General features: G+C 43.7%; 1 protein-coding gene across 1 annotated transcript in view; it reads left to right on the top strand.

Moving 5' to 3' along the window:
* Positions 1-331: 331 nt before the first annotated feature.
* inhbaa (inhibin subunit beta Aa) overlaps positions 332-18970 on the top strand; it is a 28754-nt gene continuing 10115 nt past the window's right edge. Inside the window, exon 1 of the mRNA XM_030123656.1 lies at positions 332-1720. Coding sequence (XP_029979516.1) covers positions 1150-1720 — 571 coding nt within the window. The 5' untranslated portion in view covers positions 332-1149. The remainder of the gene's footprint in view (positions 1721-18970) is intronic.

Below are 18970 nucleotides of genomic sequence, written 5' to 3'. Positions count from 1 at the left end.
AACTTCTACCAAATTCTGCTGAATGTTTCCACATGGAGGTTCCTGTGTCGGCGCAGATGACTGGCTCCTGACTCGTGGGTCGACCTGCGAAGGAATCCTCAGATCACGCCGACCGCGACACGACACGACACCTCGGACGTGACACATGAACATGACAGGACACGAGCGAACAGTCATGAAAACGTGATGTCATGAAGAGACCAGACTAAACACGGACCGACTGATAGACCGTCAGACAGATGGACGTCCAAGTCATTCAGCTATTTTCCCCTTCGACACTCATTCACAGGAGGAGGAGGAGGTGGAGGGAGGTGGGGGGTTAGGGAGGGAGGGAGGGAGGGAGGGAGGGGGGAAGGAATCCCAGCTTTGCTCCATCAACAGGCGAACACAGAGCGGGAGGGAGGGAAGGAATAAATAAAGAAAAGGAGAAAGGAGGGAGGAGAAGGTAAAAGTTGGTATGAGTCACAGAGCAGGGAGAGGGGAGGAGACTGGAGGGAAGAAGAGGAGGAGGAGGAGGAGGAGGAGGTATAATTACGGTGGGAGGCTGCCACAGCGAGAGAGAAGCAGAGGGAGGGAAAAGAAAAGGCGAGGAGAGAGAGTCCAGCCCTCAAAACCATTCAACTGGTGAGAGCGTCGCACTCCGAGCAGAGAAGGAGGAGAAGGTCCCGGCGTGGACAACTTCCTCCGCCTGTCAGTCAACAGCCGGACGCCACCGGACGCCACCGCCTTCAGCTTCTTCTCCACATCCATTCATCACCTCCACTCTGCACAGTTTTTCCCTCTTCTTCTTTTTCTTCTTCTTCTTCTGTTGTTTTTTCTTTCTTTCTTCTGACGCCTCCACATTTTCCAGCCATCTGTCCCTGACAAAAAAGATAAGGATTACTCATTTTCTCTCTCCGGCGTGTTTTTTTTTTTTTTTTTTTTTTTTCTTTTTTTTGTCGTCCTTCTCTTCTTGTTTCTTTGCAGTTTTTTTTCCCCTCCGTTTTCACAGGTGGACTGTGAGCTGAGCTGAACTTTGCAGCGTCCAAAAAACTTCCAAGACAATAAAAGATCTTCTCGTTCCTCGACCAGGACTGTTTTTTTTTGTTGTTGTTGTTCTTTTGTGACTTTTTCCTGCGGTTGCTGCATCCTCCAGTGTCTCCTCCAGCCATGTCAGCGCTGGTCCTCCTCAGCTGGACCGTCCTCCTGCTCCTGGTCCAGACCTGCAGCTCCTCCTGGGACGTCCAGCCTCCGTCCCTGGCCGTCCATCCTCACCAGTCGCCGCCGAACGCCGCGTCCCACTGCCCGTCCTGCGCCCTGGCGAGGATGCGCCGAAACGAAGCTGACGACCTGCCGCCGGGGCACGAGGATGCGGAGGAGGCGGCGGCGGCGGTGGCGGCGGCGCAGCAGGACGTGGTGGAGGCGGTGAAGAGACACATCCTCAACATGCTGCACCTCCAGGCCCGACCCAACATCACCCGGCCGGTGCCCCGTGCCGCGCTCCTCAACGCCCTCAGGAAGCTCCATGTGGGGCGGGTGGCGGAGGACGGCAGCGTGCAGATCGAGGGGGAGGAGGAGGAGCCACAGGGGGCGCGAGGAGGGCGTGGAGGCCGGGCTGGAGCAGGAGGAGGAGGAGGAAGAGGACGAGGGGGAGGAGCGGCGGCGGCGGGCGCAGCGGCGAGGACGGGAGACGGCGGCGACGCACAGGAGACGACGGAGATCATCACGTTCGCAGAAGCTGGTGAGTGTGTGTGTGTTGTGTGTGTGTGTGTCTGTGTCAGTCTGTGTGTGTCAGTGTCAGTCTGTGTGTGTGTCTGTGTATCAGTGTGAGTCTGTTGTGTATCAGTGTTGTGTGTCCCTTTGTGTGAGTGTTTACAGTAGGTGAACGTGTGTTGGATCAAATACATGTTTACTTCTGTGTGTCTGTTGGCACGTGTGTGTGTTTGTGTGTGTGTGCGTGTGTGTGTGTGTGTGTGTGTGTGTGTGTGTTGTAGTGTGTTTGTGTACCCTCTACCTATGTGTTGCAGATGCAATAATGTGAGGAGGTGTGTTGTGTGTATTTGTGTGTGTGTCTGTATCTGTGTGTGTGTCTGTTGTGTGAAATGACAGTGTGTCATAAAGAGGCAGATGATGAATACCACAGTGTGAATCTGTGTGTATCTGTGTTGTGAGTCTGTGTTGTGTGTCTGTGTTTTGTGTCTGTGTTGTGAGTCTGCGTTGTGTGTCTGTGTTGTGACTCTGTGTTGCGTGTCTGTGTTGCGAGTGTGTGTTGTGAGTGTGTGTTGTGTGTCTGTGTTGTTTCTGTGTTGCGAGTCTGTGTTGTGTGTCTGTGTTGTGAGTGTGTGTTGTGAGTGTGTGTTTGTGTTGTGAGTGTGTGTTGTGAGTGTGTGTTTGTGTTGTCTGTCTGTGTTGTGAGTCTGTGTTGTGTGTCTGTGTTGTGAGTGTGTGTTGTGAATGTGTGTTTGTGTTGTGTGCCTGTGTTGTGAGTGTGTGTTGCGAGTCTGTGTTGTGTGTCTGTTGCATGTCTGTGTTGTGTGTGTCTGTGTTGTGAGTCTGTGTTAGTGTGTGAGGGTGAAATGCAGCTGTGGAAGCAATCTTCTGTGTGTGTGTGTGTGTGTGTGTGTGTGTGTGTGTGCGCGCCTGTTATGTGTCCACCTGCTTAATTCCACCTGCACACACACATGCACACACACACACACACACACACACACACACAGATTCTTCCTTTTTTACTGCGTTAACACAAACATCTGCTTTTCATCTTCCTGTGAATCAAACAGGTTTAATGAGTCTGACATTAATTATACGTTAGATTTATTAGATTTATTTCATATCATCGTTGTGTGTCTGATTTCAATCTAAACATTAACACAAAGAAACGACAAATCAAACACCAAACCAGATGAATCCAGCTGATCTGGATCATGTTTCTGCTTCTGTCGTTAAACTCAGTATTTTCTTGGTTTCGACGTCTGCTTTTTACTGACGATGTTTCAGATCGTCTTCTTCTTTTCTTCTTCTTCTCATCTTTCCTTTTTGCATTGCTCGGCGGCACTATGTCAGCCACAGAGCGGTATGACCTTTGACCCCTACAGTGGTTGTGTGTTTTGTTGTGTATTTGTCTGCGGTCTGTTGTCCACCAGGTGGCGCTAAAGAACTTCCTCCTTTTCAAACCTGTACAAAGGAACGGTGTTTTCAAGCCAACATGGCCGACTTCCTGTTTGGTTTTGGTTCAGATCTAAGCAGGTGTTTCTACCAAACCTGTAGTTTTGTGTTATTCTAGGGGGTGCTGTTGGTTCAGACACCACTGTGGTAAAATGTTTTTCGCAGACGTTTGTGTGAAGTTTGGCGAGTGCTGATCGAGACTTGGTCTTTAACTTATTTCTACTAAAACTAGAGGAGTTTTTTTGTTTTCAGTCCAGTTTCATGCCACTGATTTCAGGTCGTATAAAGTGTTTTCTGCTGTAAATAGTGATTAGATTTGACATTTTACAGCAGCTGTGTAAGCTTTAAAGTATCGTTAATGGTCGAATATGTTGCTAATGATAGTTTTTTTTTTAGATTTATTAAATGGTCCGTCGAAGTTCACAGTCTCCGACTGTTAAATCATCACTGAATCTGTTTACATGACCATAAAAGTTTGATATCTGGGAGTATTCGGATAATTGTAATAATCAGATGTAACGCATTTACATGCACTTAAGAAATACGATTATCCAAAAACCCTGGTTTAGACGCTCCAGTCAATTATCGGATTTCTTCCGGAGTACGTACGTATGTAGTGATGGTAGATTTAAACTTCCTGTTTTTTGTCTTCAGCTCATGTTTGACTACGTAACTTCCATTCTCTACTATTTTTAATTGTTTTTACACATGCACAGATGTAAAAGAACAAAATAAATTCGATTAACCTGTTCCAGAAGACAGAAATCTAGGTGTGTTAATCCGATTTCTCACAATCAGATTACTGCCGTTATCGAATAAGGACGATCAGATTATCCTGTTTACATGATCCCTGGAATAATCGGATAACTCTGGAAATCAGATAATGATCGGAATATTGGTGTGAATGTAAACGGGCTCGCTGCTACGTTTCAACTCAGAAATTTTCCCACAATCCATTTGTTTATTGGCTTCATTTATTTCTACTAAGACTAGAAGAGTTTTTTTTGTTTTCAGTCGAGTTTTGTCCACACGCAGGAGCTGAATTTAAGATGATTTTTCGGGGACAAAACGATGGATTTACATCAAAAACAAAGTTAATCCCAGTTGTATTCAATGATGTGTCGCTGGTGTTTTTTCGTCCTCAACTCTTAAATCGTCACTGCTTCAACTCCCATGACCCGTGACTGCTGCTGTGTCTTCCACTTCTGACTCGGATTTATTGCTGAAAGCCTAATTTCCCGGATAATTACCAGGAGTTAATCTAATTATGCCATTGGTCGTCACCTGTTTGAGCTCATTGTGTGTTTTTTTTTGCTTCGACGTTGAAACCCTCGCAGTTACATAAACCTTCCCTGCAGTGCTCTCTCTCGTCTCAACTCACCTGTCAGTCAAGCGGTGTGGGCGGGACTGTGACGTGGACTTCCTCCTCTGGATTTTCTGTGTGAGCTTCTGTAGGCGAGAGTCTGGAACAGCAGATGGAAAAGATTTGTATGAAGTGCATCTGTGCAGACAGACTGAGAGCAGCAGCTTTATTTAAAGAGAAACGCTGAGGGAAACCTGTTACAGTTTGACAAATAAATCAACAACAACAACAACAGATCAGGAAAAACCTCACAGGATCAACAACCAAACACTGTTAAACACCAACAACCAGACTTAAATGTGCTCAATAACACCAGCAAAACTGAAAAAGCCTGGTGTGATGAAATGCAAAACAAGTAAAACTTCTACTACATTCATTAGGATTCAATTAATTTAAAAGTAAAAAAAAACAAAAAAAAAAACTAACACTGTTGTGTAGTGACATCTAGTGGTCATGATGGAGTGATTGGTTGTTAATTGGACGCTTCATTTGACAACGGATGTCAAAGATTTTTTTTATTGTCAGTTCATTAAATGCACAAGACAGAGAATTAAGATACTGTTTCTTCTCTCACTTTGCAATTAAATACTAAACAGGATAAGAAAAAATAACAAAATAAAAAAGATAAACTACAGTTGAATATAAAAGATATAAATCAAACTTATGTCCAATACAGTAAAGTGACCTCTTGTGGTCATGTATGTAAGTGCATGTATGAAGCACTGGATGTTATTAAATATGGACAAACCTTAGAGGGAGTGGGCGATGGTTGGACTACGTTAGCTACGTTCAGACTGCAGGTAAACATGGCCCAAATCCGATTTTTTTTACCCATACATGACCTGTATCCGATCTGTTAAAGACAGTTTGAACAGCCCTAATCCGACCCAGACCACTTCCATATGTGGTCCTAAATCTGATATTTTGCAATGCGACTTCAGTCTGAACGATCATGTCGCATTTATCCAAGGTTTACGTCACTGAAATGAGACAAACGTCACAATTCTGCGCTGAGACGAGATGCCTCCATATTTCCTTCCGTAAATCCAGTGTTTGTCTGCATGGTCATGGTCAGCACCTCTTTAGTGCATGTGGGTCACTTCAGGGTCACATTCAGTTCAGACTCAAAACTGATAGAAGTCGCAATTGATGTGGAATACGAACGAAAACACAAAAAAATCAGAACTGTGCATAGAGACCTGCTGTGTGAACGTAGTGATAGAGGAGAAACAAACTGTGGACTAGCTCATGTCCAGTGTTTTTATAACGGTTATCATGTGAGGTTATCATGTGAGGTTTTCATCGTAGCCCCAACCGGAATCTTTTTCTGAACCCTAACCGAGCTGAACATGATCTGTGCCAAAGTGTATCAATCAATGGTATCAGCGGGATTTTGTGTCCGAAGTATTTGTGGATCTTCTATTTTTAGTGGAAATCAGCTCTGTGTTTTGAAGCAGGTTTTAAAGGGTTAATAAGGTAACTGGTTTTTAGTGTCGCGTTCGTAAATCTTTTCAAACAAAATCTCCAACCATGGATTTATGTCTAACTCACCTGTACAGGTTAATATTAAGATGAAAAGGTCTGCATAATTAAGGGCGTGGTCTCTGTGATGACAGGTGAATGCTGTCTATTTGTTCATAACTAGCATTAGCATCTGTTGTTCTTTAATAGCAGTAGCACTTGTTTCTTCTTTACTAGCATTAGCATCTGTTGTTCTTTAATAACATTAGCGTCTGTTGTTCTTCACTAACATTAGCATCTGTTTGTTCTTTAATAGCATTAGCATCTGTTCTTTACTAGCAATAGCATCTGTTTGTTCTTCAATAGCATTAGTTTTCTCTCTAATAGCATTAGTGTCTGTTTCTTCTTTAATAACATTAGTGTCTGTTTGTTTTTTACTAGCGTCAGCATCTGTTTGTTCTTTACTAGCATTAGCGTCTGTTCTTTACTAGCATTAACATCCAACATTCAGACTGGTTTGCTAAACAGCTGCATTTGTTAGCATGATGTTAGCATTAATATGTATTGAATTCTGTGATATGTCAGCTAGTCTGCTAATTAGCTCAGGTAGCTGGGGTTTATTATGACACTGTTAATAGATATGGGCGGGGATTGTAATGGCACTATTCGTGGATTTGGGCGGGGTTTATTATGACGCTATTATTGGATGTGGGCAGGGGTTGTTTTGACATTGTTAAAGGATGTGGGTGTGGTTTTCAGTCAGTTCTTTTCTGACTCCACCCACTTGCCTCCATTAAACCAACATGACCACAACCGTAGCGTAGATTTATAGTCACTGTATTCCTGTCCACGTCTGTGATTGGACAGCTAGTGTTAACTCCACCTTTTTTGTGTAAATAACAGTGGTCATTGAACTGAAAACTACGTCATGATACTTAGTGTGTCTGTGGTTTGGTTTTGTTAAATGGGGAAATGGAAGATGGTAGGTCATCGGTTAGTTCAAGTGCTTCATGATTCAGACTAGTCCTGGTTGAACTCGTTAACTCATTTACTAAGTAAATATCTGTTTGCTTATTTTCAGTTTCCTGAGATTGAATGAGAAAACCACCAGGTCAAGTTTAGACTAGAACAAGCACAATTTAGTAAAAAAAACTGCGTACAGTTTATGAACAACATTGCGATTTTCAGTTGGGATGAACAAACGTTATCAAGAGTGAAGTTTCCAGAGGAGCCTCTGAGATTGGATGTGCATTGAAGTTGATGAAATGTGTCTTGGGAGTTGTAGTCCAGTGATAGAGTTATCAGTGCCTCCAAATAAAAACAAAAGTAGCCCGAACTCTGCGCTCACTGTACTGACATAAATGTTTGTGGGCGTTTGCGCAAAAGCAAAACAAGAAACTATTTCAAACCAAACAGGGACTTGAAGTCGGTCTTTGAACCACTGGATAAACCCTGGCTGTTTTTCTAAGATGTAACCGGACTTGCCGTGAGAATAGTTTGCACCCAGCCGGTCCTGGGCTTTGTTGGGAATAACTGATGCATTCTGGGACTGCAGTAATTATTTTGGGCAACGGAGATGTGGACGGAAGGAGGGACAACTGGATTCTTGGCGTAGAAGTGTCAACCTCCGTTTCGCAGCTCCGACACAATATCTATCTGTTTCCTTTCAGTATAAATTCCTCTGCTCGGTCCCTGTCCCCCCGACGCACACACAGAGGACAATTAGGCTAATTGAACTTAATTGAACACATCATTAGCGACATTCCTTGTCCACTTTCATGTCGTTCTAACCTCGGCCTCCCCTTCCCGCTCTGGCAGACAGAATAAACTACTCATTGTTGGATCTATTCTGGTGGCCCGTTCTGTCTGGGGGGGATTCAAACTAGCAACCCAGCAGAGTTCACTGACCTCTGACAACTGAGGAAGACAAAAACGTCTGAAAAGAACAACTACCGCGATCAAAGCAGCAGTTTTTGGTGATTGGGTCGTCGCACCTTCGGGGCAGCAGAGGTAAATGTTACTTCCTGTTTCAACAGTTCAACATCAGGACATTTTCAACCCAATGTGGCGACTTCCTGTTGGCTTTAAAGGTCAGGCCCAAGAGAACTTTTTCTTCTTCTGGACCTGATACATGTTTCTACCAAATCTGGTTCTTCTACAGGTGCAGATGCTTCATGTTTGGAAGGTGATGCTGTTGGGCGATCTCTACCAAAACTAAAATCTAGGGATTCACCATAGCAAAACCAACCTTTCAATGAGTTTTAATCACAAACGATAAAGGGATGAAAACGTAGATGTCATCAAAGTAGAAATTGTGGAGAAAAAAATGGGCCTAAAATCGCATCTTCAACCTAAATCTTGGACTTGCCGTTGGTTTTTGGTTCAGATCGAAGAAGGTTTACCTTCATCTGATACAAGTTTCTACCAAACCTGTAGGTTTGTATTATTCTAGGGGGCGCTGTTGGTCCAGTTTGCCTCAGTCATGCCTATGATAAAATATTTTTCACAGATGTTTGTGGGAAGTTTGATGAGCATTTGGACTTGGAAGACTAGGACTTTGGTTTTATTTATTGAACTTATTTAACTAAGTTTGTGCATACTGTGATATTAAGTAATTTCTGGCAAAATACTAAAATCTGTGAAGCCTTCAACTTAAAGTCACCATTTTTATAACTTGTCAGCACTGAAGTCTTTAGCTGAAACTACATAAATCTGAAGTTTATTGGTTAAAATCTGTTGAGGACAACGGATAGAAGAGGCATCAAAGGGTAAAAACTTGCATTTTCCGTTGAGTTCAGGACTTCCTGCTGGATCAGGGTTCAACTCCATGTTCAGGAGATCTACAGTTGCGGAAAAAATTTGTAGACCATCAAAAGTCGTCAAAAACAGTGGTTATATAATCCAGTCCTGACTCCTGTGTGTGTCATGTGACTAAAACAGACAAAAAAGAAAACATGGAATCCGTAAAAGTACTATTTTTGTCAGTACAATGACACAGATACTGATGGAAGAACTGAAGTGATTTTGGTTTTTATGAAGAAAACATGTTACATGGATAGATATCAGCTGTTAAATTAAACTACTATGAAGTATTTTTGTTGGTATCATTATATTTGTCCAAACAAATGGACCTTTAGTCAGACCAGGCATTAAAATCAACAAGAAACTGAAGAAAACCTTTTTTCCGTGACTGTATGTTAAGTGTTTTTCCTGTTCCAGGGGGCGCTGTTGCCCATGAAGCGTGAACCTTTTGAAGCTGTTTAGTTGAAAACTGAACGTGGGTCTAATTAGAACCCGTCTTGCCTCTGGTTTGTCCGTCCCGTTGTCCCGGCGGGCCTGAAGCGTGTTTATAGCGTGTTTACAGTCGTGTCAAAGCGCTGCTGGTTAGAATCCCGGGCGGCTCGTTTTAGTCGCCGTCGTCCAACCACATCATTTGGCTGTCGCTTTGAAGTGAGACCAGCTGCCAAAGATGCTCTATGTCTGCGGAGATGAATCACTTCATAGTAAACAACCACAGACTGTGTCCAGACCTGGAGATCAGCGCAGATATGTCACTGTTAATGACCGTAAACACATCACACGCACAAACCAACCACCAACCAGTCCTCCTGATTAGTATCGATCCGCTACAAATACAGATATCTTATGAATTCATCCACTACTGAAAATAGTCCCTAAATAGTCTTCAGTAGGAACCAAAACCAGTAAATGTGCAAATGTAGCAACAGAAAACCAAATGAACTCAGTCATAGCAAGTTTTCAGTCCAGTTTTCTCTCAGATTTGGCAGCAAATTCAGACAAATTACTTAAGACTATGAGTCATGGTCAAATTAGCTGCAGGTTTAAGTTTATTTTTCCCTCGAATTTCTCTGACCTCACAGGCTTTAAACCTCTGAGTGCGTCCACCGGTGGAAGTGACCCTAGTTTTTGGTCAGAGTGAGACGTCGCTGCGTGTCATCTCCTCTTTGTGAACCGTAGCCACCATAAGTACAGGCGTGTTCAGGAGGGGGGGTGGGGTCCCTGAACGCCTCGTCTGTCCATGACCACTGGGAATCTGCTCATACCCAGAACCCACTAGAAAAATGAAGACATTTAGTTTGAATGCATCTGAGGTGAATCAGATGCAGAAAAGACAACACGTTGGACAAATGTCACACAAAAACTACACAACGTGGAAATGATGGAAAACAACGAAAATAATGTAAGAAAATCTATATAAAAAGATGCAAAACACACGTCTTCAGTTTACTGGCACTAACAACTGGCTTAAGGTGGGGAATTATATATTTTACATGTTCTATTTTTAATTTTTTTTATAGTTAATAAAGTTCAGGTCATTAAAAGATGAACAAAAAACCCTACGAATGACGCAAAAGACAAAGGGATGCAAAACGACAAAAAAAGCACCAAAAACTGTTAAATGTTAGTCGTTAAAGATGCCAGTAGTCGCTTTTCCGTTGGACATCTGCGTAAAACTTTACCGATATTTACTAAATGTCAAAAAAACAGAAGTGCGTAATGTCAGTTTATCCATTAAATCACAAAAGCGTTGATTTGTTTATTATTGCGAGATGATGCAAGAAGTCATTCCATAAACATGGCGACGAACGTAAGTCTTGAGTTGATTTAATGACATATTTATTTTTATGATATATTACCCCTCTATCTCGGACTAAATTAGAAAATAATTCGGTTTCCTGGTTTGTCCACACATACCACACCATGTTTTTTTTAAAACTCTTCTTCTTCGCTTGTTGTAACGTCCATCAGCTTCTGTTGATGGATGTTACGTTACGTTTTTTATTCACGTGACTCTAGTTGCAGAAAAAGGTCTTTCCATTTCAGTTTTGCGTGATATACTATTTGCGCTACGCTCGAAAAACCATCTCTTGCCAGCACAAAAACTTTTAATCAAAAAACAAGAGTTTCGGCGATATTGTCGTTTTGCCATTAGGCAAATTTTTATGTACAATTTGAGGGTCAATGGAAAAATGACTACTGACTGGACGTGAATGTAATGAAGCAAAAAAGATGCAAAAATAAGGAAAACAGAAATGACATGAAAAAACCATACAAGATGAAAACATCGTGACAAAATGAAAACAATGTGAAAAAACAAATTGCGACAAAAACAAAATGACAATTAAACCAGAAAAACAAACCCATCGTGGCCGTCGAGTCCGGCCTCTGGTTCCAAAGCTTCGTCCTGGGAACTCGGATCCATTCAGTCACAAACGTCACTTTTAATTGAACTCAGAACTTTATTGTCTCGAGAGACGAACGAGGAGGTCGGACATGAAACACATGCCATAACAGCCCAATGAAAACAGACGGGTCGCTGCAGCTCGGATGTTTTCAGCCTCCAGACCGATCACATTCCTGAGGTTTCTCTCATTTCTTTTTATTTGAAACTTAATTAAATTCAGTAGAAACAGAACAGTTGGAATAATTCAACAGTCACATCAGATCTGAGGCCAAAGCTCACGATGAGACGGATTTATCGGCCAGACGCTCCAGTGTTCGACTGGAGGTCCAGGAACAGGCAGCACAGTTTGGACCAGCAGAACCACCTGATCCACCAGAACCACCTGATCCGCCAGAACCAGAACCACCTGATCCACCAGAACCACCTGATCCAACTGAACAACCTGATCCACCAGAACCACCTGATCCAACAGAACCAGAACCACCTGATCCACCAGAACCACCTGATCAACCAGAACCATCTGATCCAATAGAACCACCTGATCCACCAGAACCACCTGATCCACCAGAACCAACAGAACCACCTGATCCAACTGAACCACCTGATCCACCAGAACCAGAACCACCTGATCCACCAGAACCACCTGATCCACCAGAACCAGAACCATCTGATCCAATAGAACCACCTGATCCACCAGAACCACTTGATCCAACTGAACCACCTGATCCACCAGAACCATCAGACCTACAGAACCACCTGATCCACCAGAACTAGAACCATCAGACCTACAGAGCCACCTGATCCACCAGAACCATCAGACCTACAGAACCACCTGATCCGCCAGAACCAGAACCATCAGACCTACAGACCCACCTGATCCACCAGAACCATCAGACCTACAGAACCACCCAATCCACCAGAACCACAACCATCAGACCTACAGAGCCACCTGATCCACCAGAACCATCAGACCTACAGAGCCACCTGATCCACCAGAACCATCAGACCTACAGAACCACCTGATCCACCAGAACCAGAACCATCAGACCTACAGACCCACCCAATCCACCAGAACCATCAGACCTACGTAACCACCCAATCCACCAGAACCATCAGACCTACAGAGCCACCTGATCCACCAGAACCATCAGACCTACAGAACCACCTGATCCACCAGAACCATCAGATCTACCTCTTACTTCATCTGCTGGTTCTAGAGGAAGTTCTGTTTGGTTCTAGAGGAAGTTCTGTTTGGTTCTGATGGAGGTTGTGTTTGGTTCTGATGGAGGTTCTGTTTGGTTCTGATGGAGGTTGTGTTTGAGCGGATTGATGGACATTCATACAACACATCTGTGTTATTATTAAAACAGGGCCAGACTTAAAAACAAACTGAACTAAAACTAAACTTAAACTGGTTTAAAATGAATGTGAGCTTAAACTGAACTAAATTTAAAGATAAAGTGAATGGGCTGTATGCACAGCTCCACTACTTCCTGAACTCCAGGTGGCTCCTTTACTTCCTGTCTTTCATTATTGGACACACTGATTATTCCAGGTGTGTCTGCTGCTTCTTGTTGTGACTGCTGATTAATTAGACACACCTGGAATAATCAGTGTGTCCAATAATGAAAGACAGGAAGTAAAGGAGCCACCAGGAGTTCAGGAAGTAGTGGAGCTGTGCATACAGCCCATTTGAACTTCACTTAAACTGAACTAAAAAATAAACTTAAACCGGATTAAAATTCAACATAAAATTAATTTAGACTGAACTAAAACCGGAATAAAACTAAAATTAAACTGAACTAAAACTAAACTTAAAACTGAGTGAAGTTTAAAGATAAACTGGACTAAAACTGAACTTAAACTGGACCAAAACTAAACAGAAACTGAATCAAACTGATCTTAGACTGAACTAAAACTGAGTTGACATTGGACTTATTTTAGTCTTGGTTTTATTTGGTCCAGTTGTCTTTGACCTCATGGACTGTTTGGTTCTTCTGTTTTTACTTAAAGGTTCTTTTCTTCTATACAGAACACCGGGAACAGGATGACGGAACCCTTCAGTTTTCGGTTTAGTTGATCTTTGGTTTTTATCGCTGCTTTAACGGGCTCTGGTGGTTGGTTTTTGTTGTGTATTTGTGTTGTCGTGCTCGTTGTCGTCTTCTACTCGGTGTTCTCCAGTGTCCGTCCCGGTCCGTCCCGGTCTCTGTGGGGTTAATGGTTGCCGTAGCGCCCGTGCCTGGGCGGCGGCGGCGGCAGCGGCTTTGGCGAGGCCTGTGTGTGGTTGGGGTGTTTCCTGGTTGTGTTTGTTGTTAGAGGGCGGGGGACGTCCTTTCTTTGGCGGATAATGGCTTCTGTCTGTCGAGCTTTGATCCTCCCACATGAAACAGCAGACGAGTCAAACGCCGTCCGAGCAGATGACGCCGACGGAGTTAGGCGTTCTGGACGTTCCTCCCATCAGGAGGCGGGGCTGTTTGTTTCCTGCCGTTTGACAGACTCGCACACACTGGTGTCACGTTTCCAGCTGCTGCTTGGGCATGTGTTTACTAACACGGATCACATGTGGCACTGATCAGGAGGGGGAGGAGCCTGACAGACCGCACTGAGGGAAGCATGACACCTGGGCCTGGAGGACCTGGACCTGGTCTCCAGGAGCTCAGTTTCAGTCTTAAACAGATCAAATCCTCAAAAAAAGGATGAAGACGACTCATGGACCAAGTATGAACTGAACTGAAACCAAACCGAACTGGAACTAAAGCAACTTTAGTCTCAGAAAACGACGACTTTTCATGAGAAATGACTCGATTCTCACACTTTTAAAATCAGAATCAAAACAACACTTTTAATCGCAGTGTGGGAAATGACTTCATTAATTACAACAAATGTCTCCAATTTCTGAAACCTGTGATCGGAAGATTTCTCTCAACATATTGACGACACTATAGACTATAAAATTGACTTATCTTGAATTATTGTGATATTAGGATCCTTTTTTCTTGAAATATAATTTTTTCTTGAAATATCCCCATATTTTTTTGTTTATTTGTGTAATTTTAATGATATTTTATTAGTTTTTGCTCAACGTATTGTAACTATCATCGTTACAGTATGACTTTTTCCTCAGGCTGTTTCTACTCAGTTCTTTAAACTATGACTATTCTATTATCTCTATATATTTATCTGTCTGTACGTATATAAACTATTTCTGAAATGACGTGTTTATTGTCATCATAGTAGGTTTTTATTGTCCGAGTATCATATTTTCTTTCCTTATGACATGGTGCCCTTTTAGGGCGTTTCCTACTAAAATGTTGTTGTTCTTAGTGGATTTATCTTTTAAAAGGTTTTGGTCGTTACAGTTTCCACATTGTTGAACGTGTGGATTAAAGTTTGTAGGCCCTTCACCCCCCCACCCCCAGTAGGAGGCCATGCTGAGGTTCCACTCCCTTTAGATGCTTCTAATCCTGGTCCAGGTCTGCAGAGGTTTAGCTGCGGATTTAACCCAAAGGGGGTGGAGTCTCAGACATTGTTAAGGATCCAACAGGGGTCACATTACCCTCTGTTATCATTCTGTGTGTGGCCCCGCCCACTGACCCCCCCCCCCCCCCCAATGTACACAGTGAAGACAGAAAGCAGAGCAAACTGTGATCCAACATTAAGACCCAGATCCTGAAGGTCTGGGTTTGTGGATCTGTTTCTGAGTGGATGAAGGTCGTTCATCAGAGGGTCTTCTTTAAATCCTCTGCTCGTTAAAATAACGGGTCCTGGGTCCTGGGTCCTGGGTCCTGGGTCCTGGGTCCTGGGTCCTGGGTCCTGGGTCCTGGGTCCGGGTTGGGGTTATCCAGTCCTGATCAGACTCACTGGTAGATTTCTGCTGCTGTTCTTTGGTCTAAGGTTTGATGGTGTTTTAGATGACACCAGTGTTGGTTAGTTAGAGCCAGACATGACCATATTTGGACAAAAGGGGTGGAGCCGGGGAACAGTGAGGGTTCTAATGGAGGTTCAGTCCACCTCCCCTCCCTCCTCCTCCATCTCCACCTCCTCCACCTTTCCCACCTCCACCTTTACCTCCCCCACCTCTACTTCCTTCCCCACCTCTACCTCCTCCACCTCCTCCTCTACCACCTCCCCCACCTTTACCTCCCCCACCTCTACTTCCTCCCCCACCTCTACTTCCTCCCCCACCTCTACCTCCTCCACCTCCTCCTCTACCACCTCCCCCACCTTTATCTCCTCCACCACCTCCTCCCTCACCTCTACCTCCTCCTCCACCTCCTCCTGCTCCACCTCGACTTCTACCTCCTCCTTCTCCCCCACCTCCACCTCCTCCTACCCCCTCCTCCTCCACCTCCTCCTGCTCCACCTCCCCCTCTACTTCTTCCACCTCCTCCCTCTACCTCCTCCTTCTCCCCCACCTCCACCTCCTCCTACCCCCTCCTCCTCCACCTCCTCCTGCTCCACCTCCACCTCTCCCCATGAACAGATCTTTTCCATTTGTCAGTGTGGGAACCACAGGAGGATGCACAAACAGCTGTTCAAACTGTAAATCCCGGCTGAAGCTGCTTTCTCTCTTGGTCTCCGCTGCTCTTCCTCTTTGAACAGAAGCCGTGGAGTTAAATTAAAGCTGCAGGCAGTGATTACCGGGTCCTTGAACCCAGCAGGGGTCGGGTTCTGAGCTCATCTTCAGGCCTGGACGCACATTACTTCCTGTGTCGACAAAGTCATCGACTGCGAACGGCAACGACGGAGAAAATATTCCAATTGAGTCCAAACTGGTGGACTTCCTGTCGGCTTTAGGGTCAGATTTTCAGCCCAGATGAACCTGATCAAATATGGGTTCATTCACTAAGAGGAGTTTGATCAAATACAAGGGATGGAATCAATGAGACCTTCATATACAGGATCTGAGATATGAGGAAGTAGAACTGACAGTATTTAATACAGAAGAAGAAGAAACACTGATGTGACTGACAGACAGGGATGGACAGTGGACAGACAGTGGACAGACAGTGGACAGACAGTGGATGGACAGTGGACAGACAGTGGATGGACAGTGGACAGACAGTGGATGGACAATGGACAGACAGTGGATGGACAATGGACAGACAGTGGATGGACAGTGGACAGACAGTGGACGGACAGTGGACAGACAGTGGACAGACAGTGGATGGACAGTGGACAGACAGTGGACAGACAGTGGACAGACAGTGGATGGACAGTGGACAGACAGTGGATGGACAGTGGACAGACAGTGGATGGACAATGGACAGACAGTGGATGGACAGTGGACAGACAGTGGATGGACAATGGACAGACAGTGAAAACACAGTGGAGAGATAGTGAATGGTTCTATTTGTTGAGTCTTGTGTTATGTTTTTACTCGAGGCCTTTTACGTGTTTAAATGTCATTTTCGTGTTTATTTTAGTTTCCGTTTTCGCAGCTGGTTTTAGTCTTAGTTTTCGTTCTGGTTTTGTTTTTGTTTTTTTGAAGGTCTGACGTCAACTTATGGTGGTTTTCCTCAGTCTGGTTTGGTTGATTTGGTGTTTGACTGAAGAGTTTTTTTAGGATCTGACATAACCAGAAGTAAATGGACACTCAGCTGTGACCTTTGACCCTGGATCTGGTCACTCAGGCCACTTCCTGACGTGGTCCAGGACTCATGTGTCCTGGTGTAAGCCTGAACGTGTCCTGATTCGCCTCCGACAGAAGAATATGTAGAAAACGCAGATATTTGACCTTCTGGAATCAGTCGAGTCTGTGTTCATTTCCAGTTTAAAGGTTGGTTTTTGATTCTGACTTTTATTAGTGGTTTGAACAGAAACTCGGCTCTAATCCCTGAATTTGACTTTTACGGCGTCACAAAGAAAATGACGGTATTATTTGTGGTTTTATCGGAATGTTTGTGCAATCGCAGGAAGTGGGAGCTGTGAAGTTGGAGATCCATCAAACCAGACGACCCAGGTTTAATAAGACAGATCATAAACTCCTCGCCATTCGCGTCAGCCATTGGCAGCATCCGTTGTTTAGCTTTGTCTGATAAATCAAGTCCAAGTCATAATACGCCCCAGGGGCTGATGGGAGATCTGGGACATGTTTAGATGCTGATGATGATTATGAGGTCGAGCTCAAATGTCAGTTTATTGTTCCGTACTTAACGTGGAAGTGCAGTGATGCCGGTGGAACAGTGGTTTGAACTGGACTCCGATGGTCTGATCTGGTGTAAAGTGTCGAATTCTTGGTGTTTTTGCTGATGTTTATGTGGTTTGAACTATTTCTGCAGGACATTTGATGGTCTCCGTGTGGTTTGTAATGGGTTCAAGTGGACTGTGATGGTCTGAACTGGTTTTGTGTTGGGATTATTGGCCAGATTTGAAGCGCTCAATGATATTTTCTTCATATTTGGAGATTTAGTTTTATATAAATATGATGTTTTCAAGACTGAAGTTGATTAAAAGAGGCTTTTTAATGAAGTAAAATGGGTGGGTGGGGTTTTTGGTTTAAATGCGGTTCAATCGTGGAGTTTGTGAGTTTTCATTCACATAAATTAGATTTTTATAGTAGATGATGGTCTCACTGATCAGTAACAGGTTAAATTGTTGTTTTTCTAAATGAGTTTTACAGGTTGAAAAGGTTAAAACAGACTTTTGGAGACTGAATCTGTATTTCGTGGACTTAACTGTTGATTGATGTAAACCGTTTATGAGCATTCAGCGGTTTATGGTGACTTTTAATGGGTTTTAATTTGGTTTTCACTCATATAAGTGGTCGTAGATCTGATCCGTGATGATTGAACTGGTGTTGATCTGACTGACATTAAATGAACTGAAACTGGTGCTCGATGTCACAAAACTGGCATTTTGTTCATTGTTTGATCTGACAAATCTGGAATACTCCTTGGTTTTGACATTTTCATGATGCTTTAAAGCAATTTAATGGTCATATGTTGTGACTCTGATGTTGCATTAATTCTATTTTTCATGGTAGAAATATAGTTTATAATGGTTTCTTTCTGTGTTCAAGGATATAAACACGTTTTATGGTTAAAAGTGGATGTTTGATGGTTCAAACTGTGCATTTAATGATGTGTGTTTTCTATAAATCATGGATTTTATGTCCTTCATTGGGTCTGAACTGGTCCTTTCATTGTTATCGTGTGAATATACAGCGGTTTATTCTGATGTTTATTGGTGTAAGATGGACTTTTTCAATGTTTTCAAGTGTTAGAAGTGGAGGTTTTCACATAGTCTTTGTATGTATGTGTTCTACTGCGGGTGAACAGCTGCTAAAAACACACTTTTGTCTCTGATCTGAAACTGATCTGGGGCCAGCGCGGGTCAGTTCAACAGGCAGGACTCTGGCTGCGTTTCGGTTTCCTCCAAACAGTCGACAGGCGAGCAGACGAGGGCCAGAAATCAGCTTTTATGAGTTGTTGAGACGTGGTTTGTACAGATGGGTCTTGTGTAAATTGAGGGGGATTAAAGCAAGGAGAGGGATGAGCTGTGAGCGGAGGAATGGCAGAGGTGGGATCAGATCCAGGAAACACTCCGACAACACGCCCAGTGCTGCTTTCTCACCTGCTCTGTTGACTTTGTCCACATTTTAACACCTTCAGCTTCATAAACTTCACTTCATCATCACCGTTTAGGTTCAGTTCGACTTCGACGGCCCATGTTTAATGTCCTCGTACTTTAAAAAACTTTACCTTCAGTCGTCAACATCGGCCTGAAAACACTGCGACCGTCACCAAAACAGTCTTTTCATGTGAAGGACAAAATATCCAGACAGCTTCCAAATC

This window comes from Sphaeramia orbicularis, chromosome 20 (genome assembly GCF_902148855.1).
Source record: "Sphaeramia orbicularis chromosome 20, fSphaOr1.1, whole genome shotgun sequence".
In the NCBI taxonomy this organism is placed as follows: domain Eukaryota; kingdom Metazoa; phylum Chordata; class Actinopteri; order Kurtiformes; family Apogonidae; genus Sphaeramia; species Sphaeramia orbicularis.
This window is presented reverse-complemented; position numbering and strand designations above follow the sequence as displayed.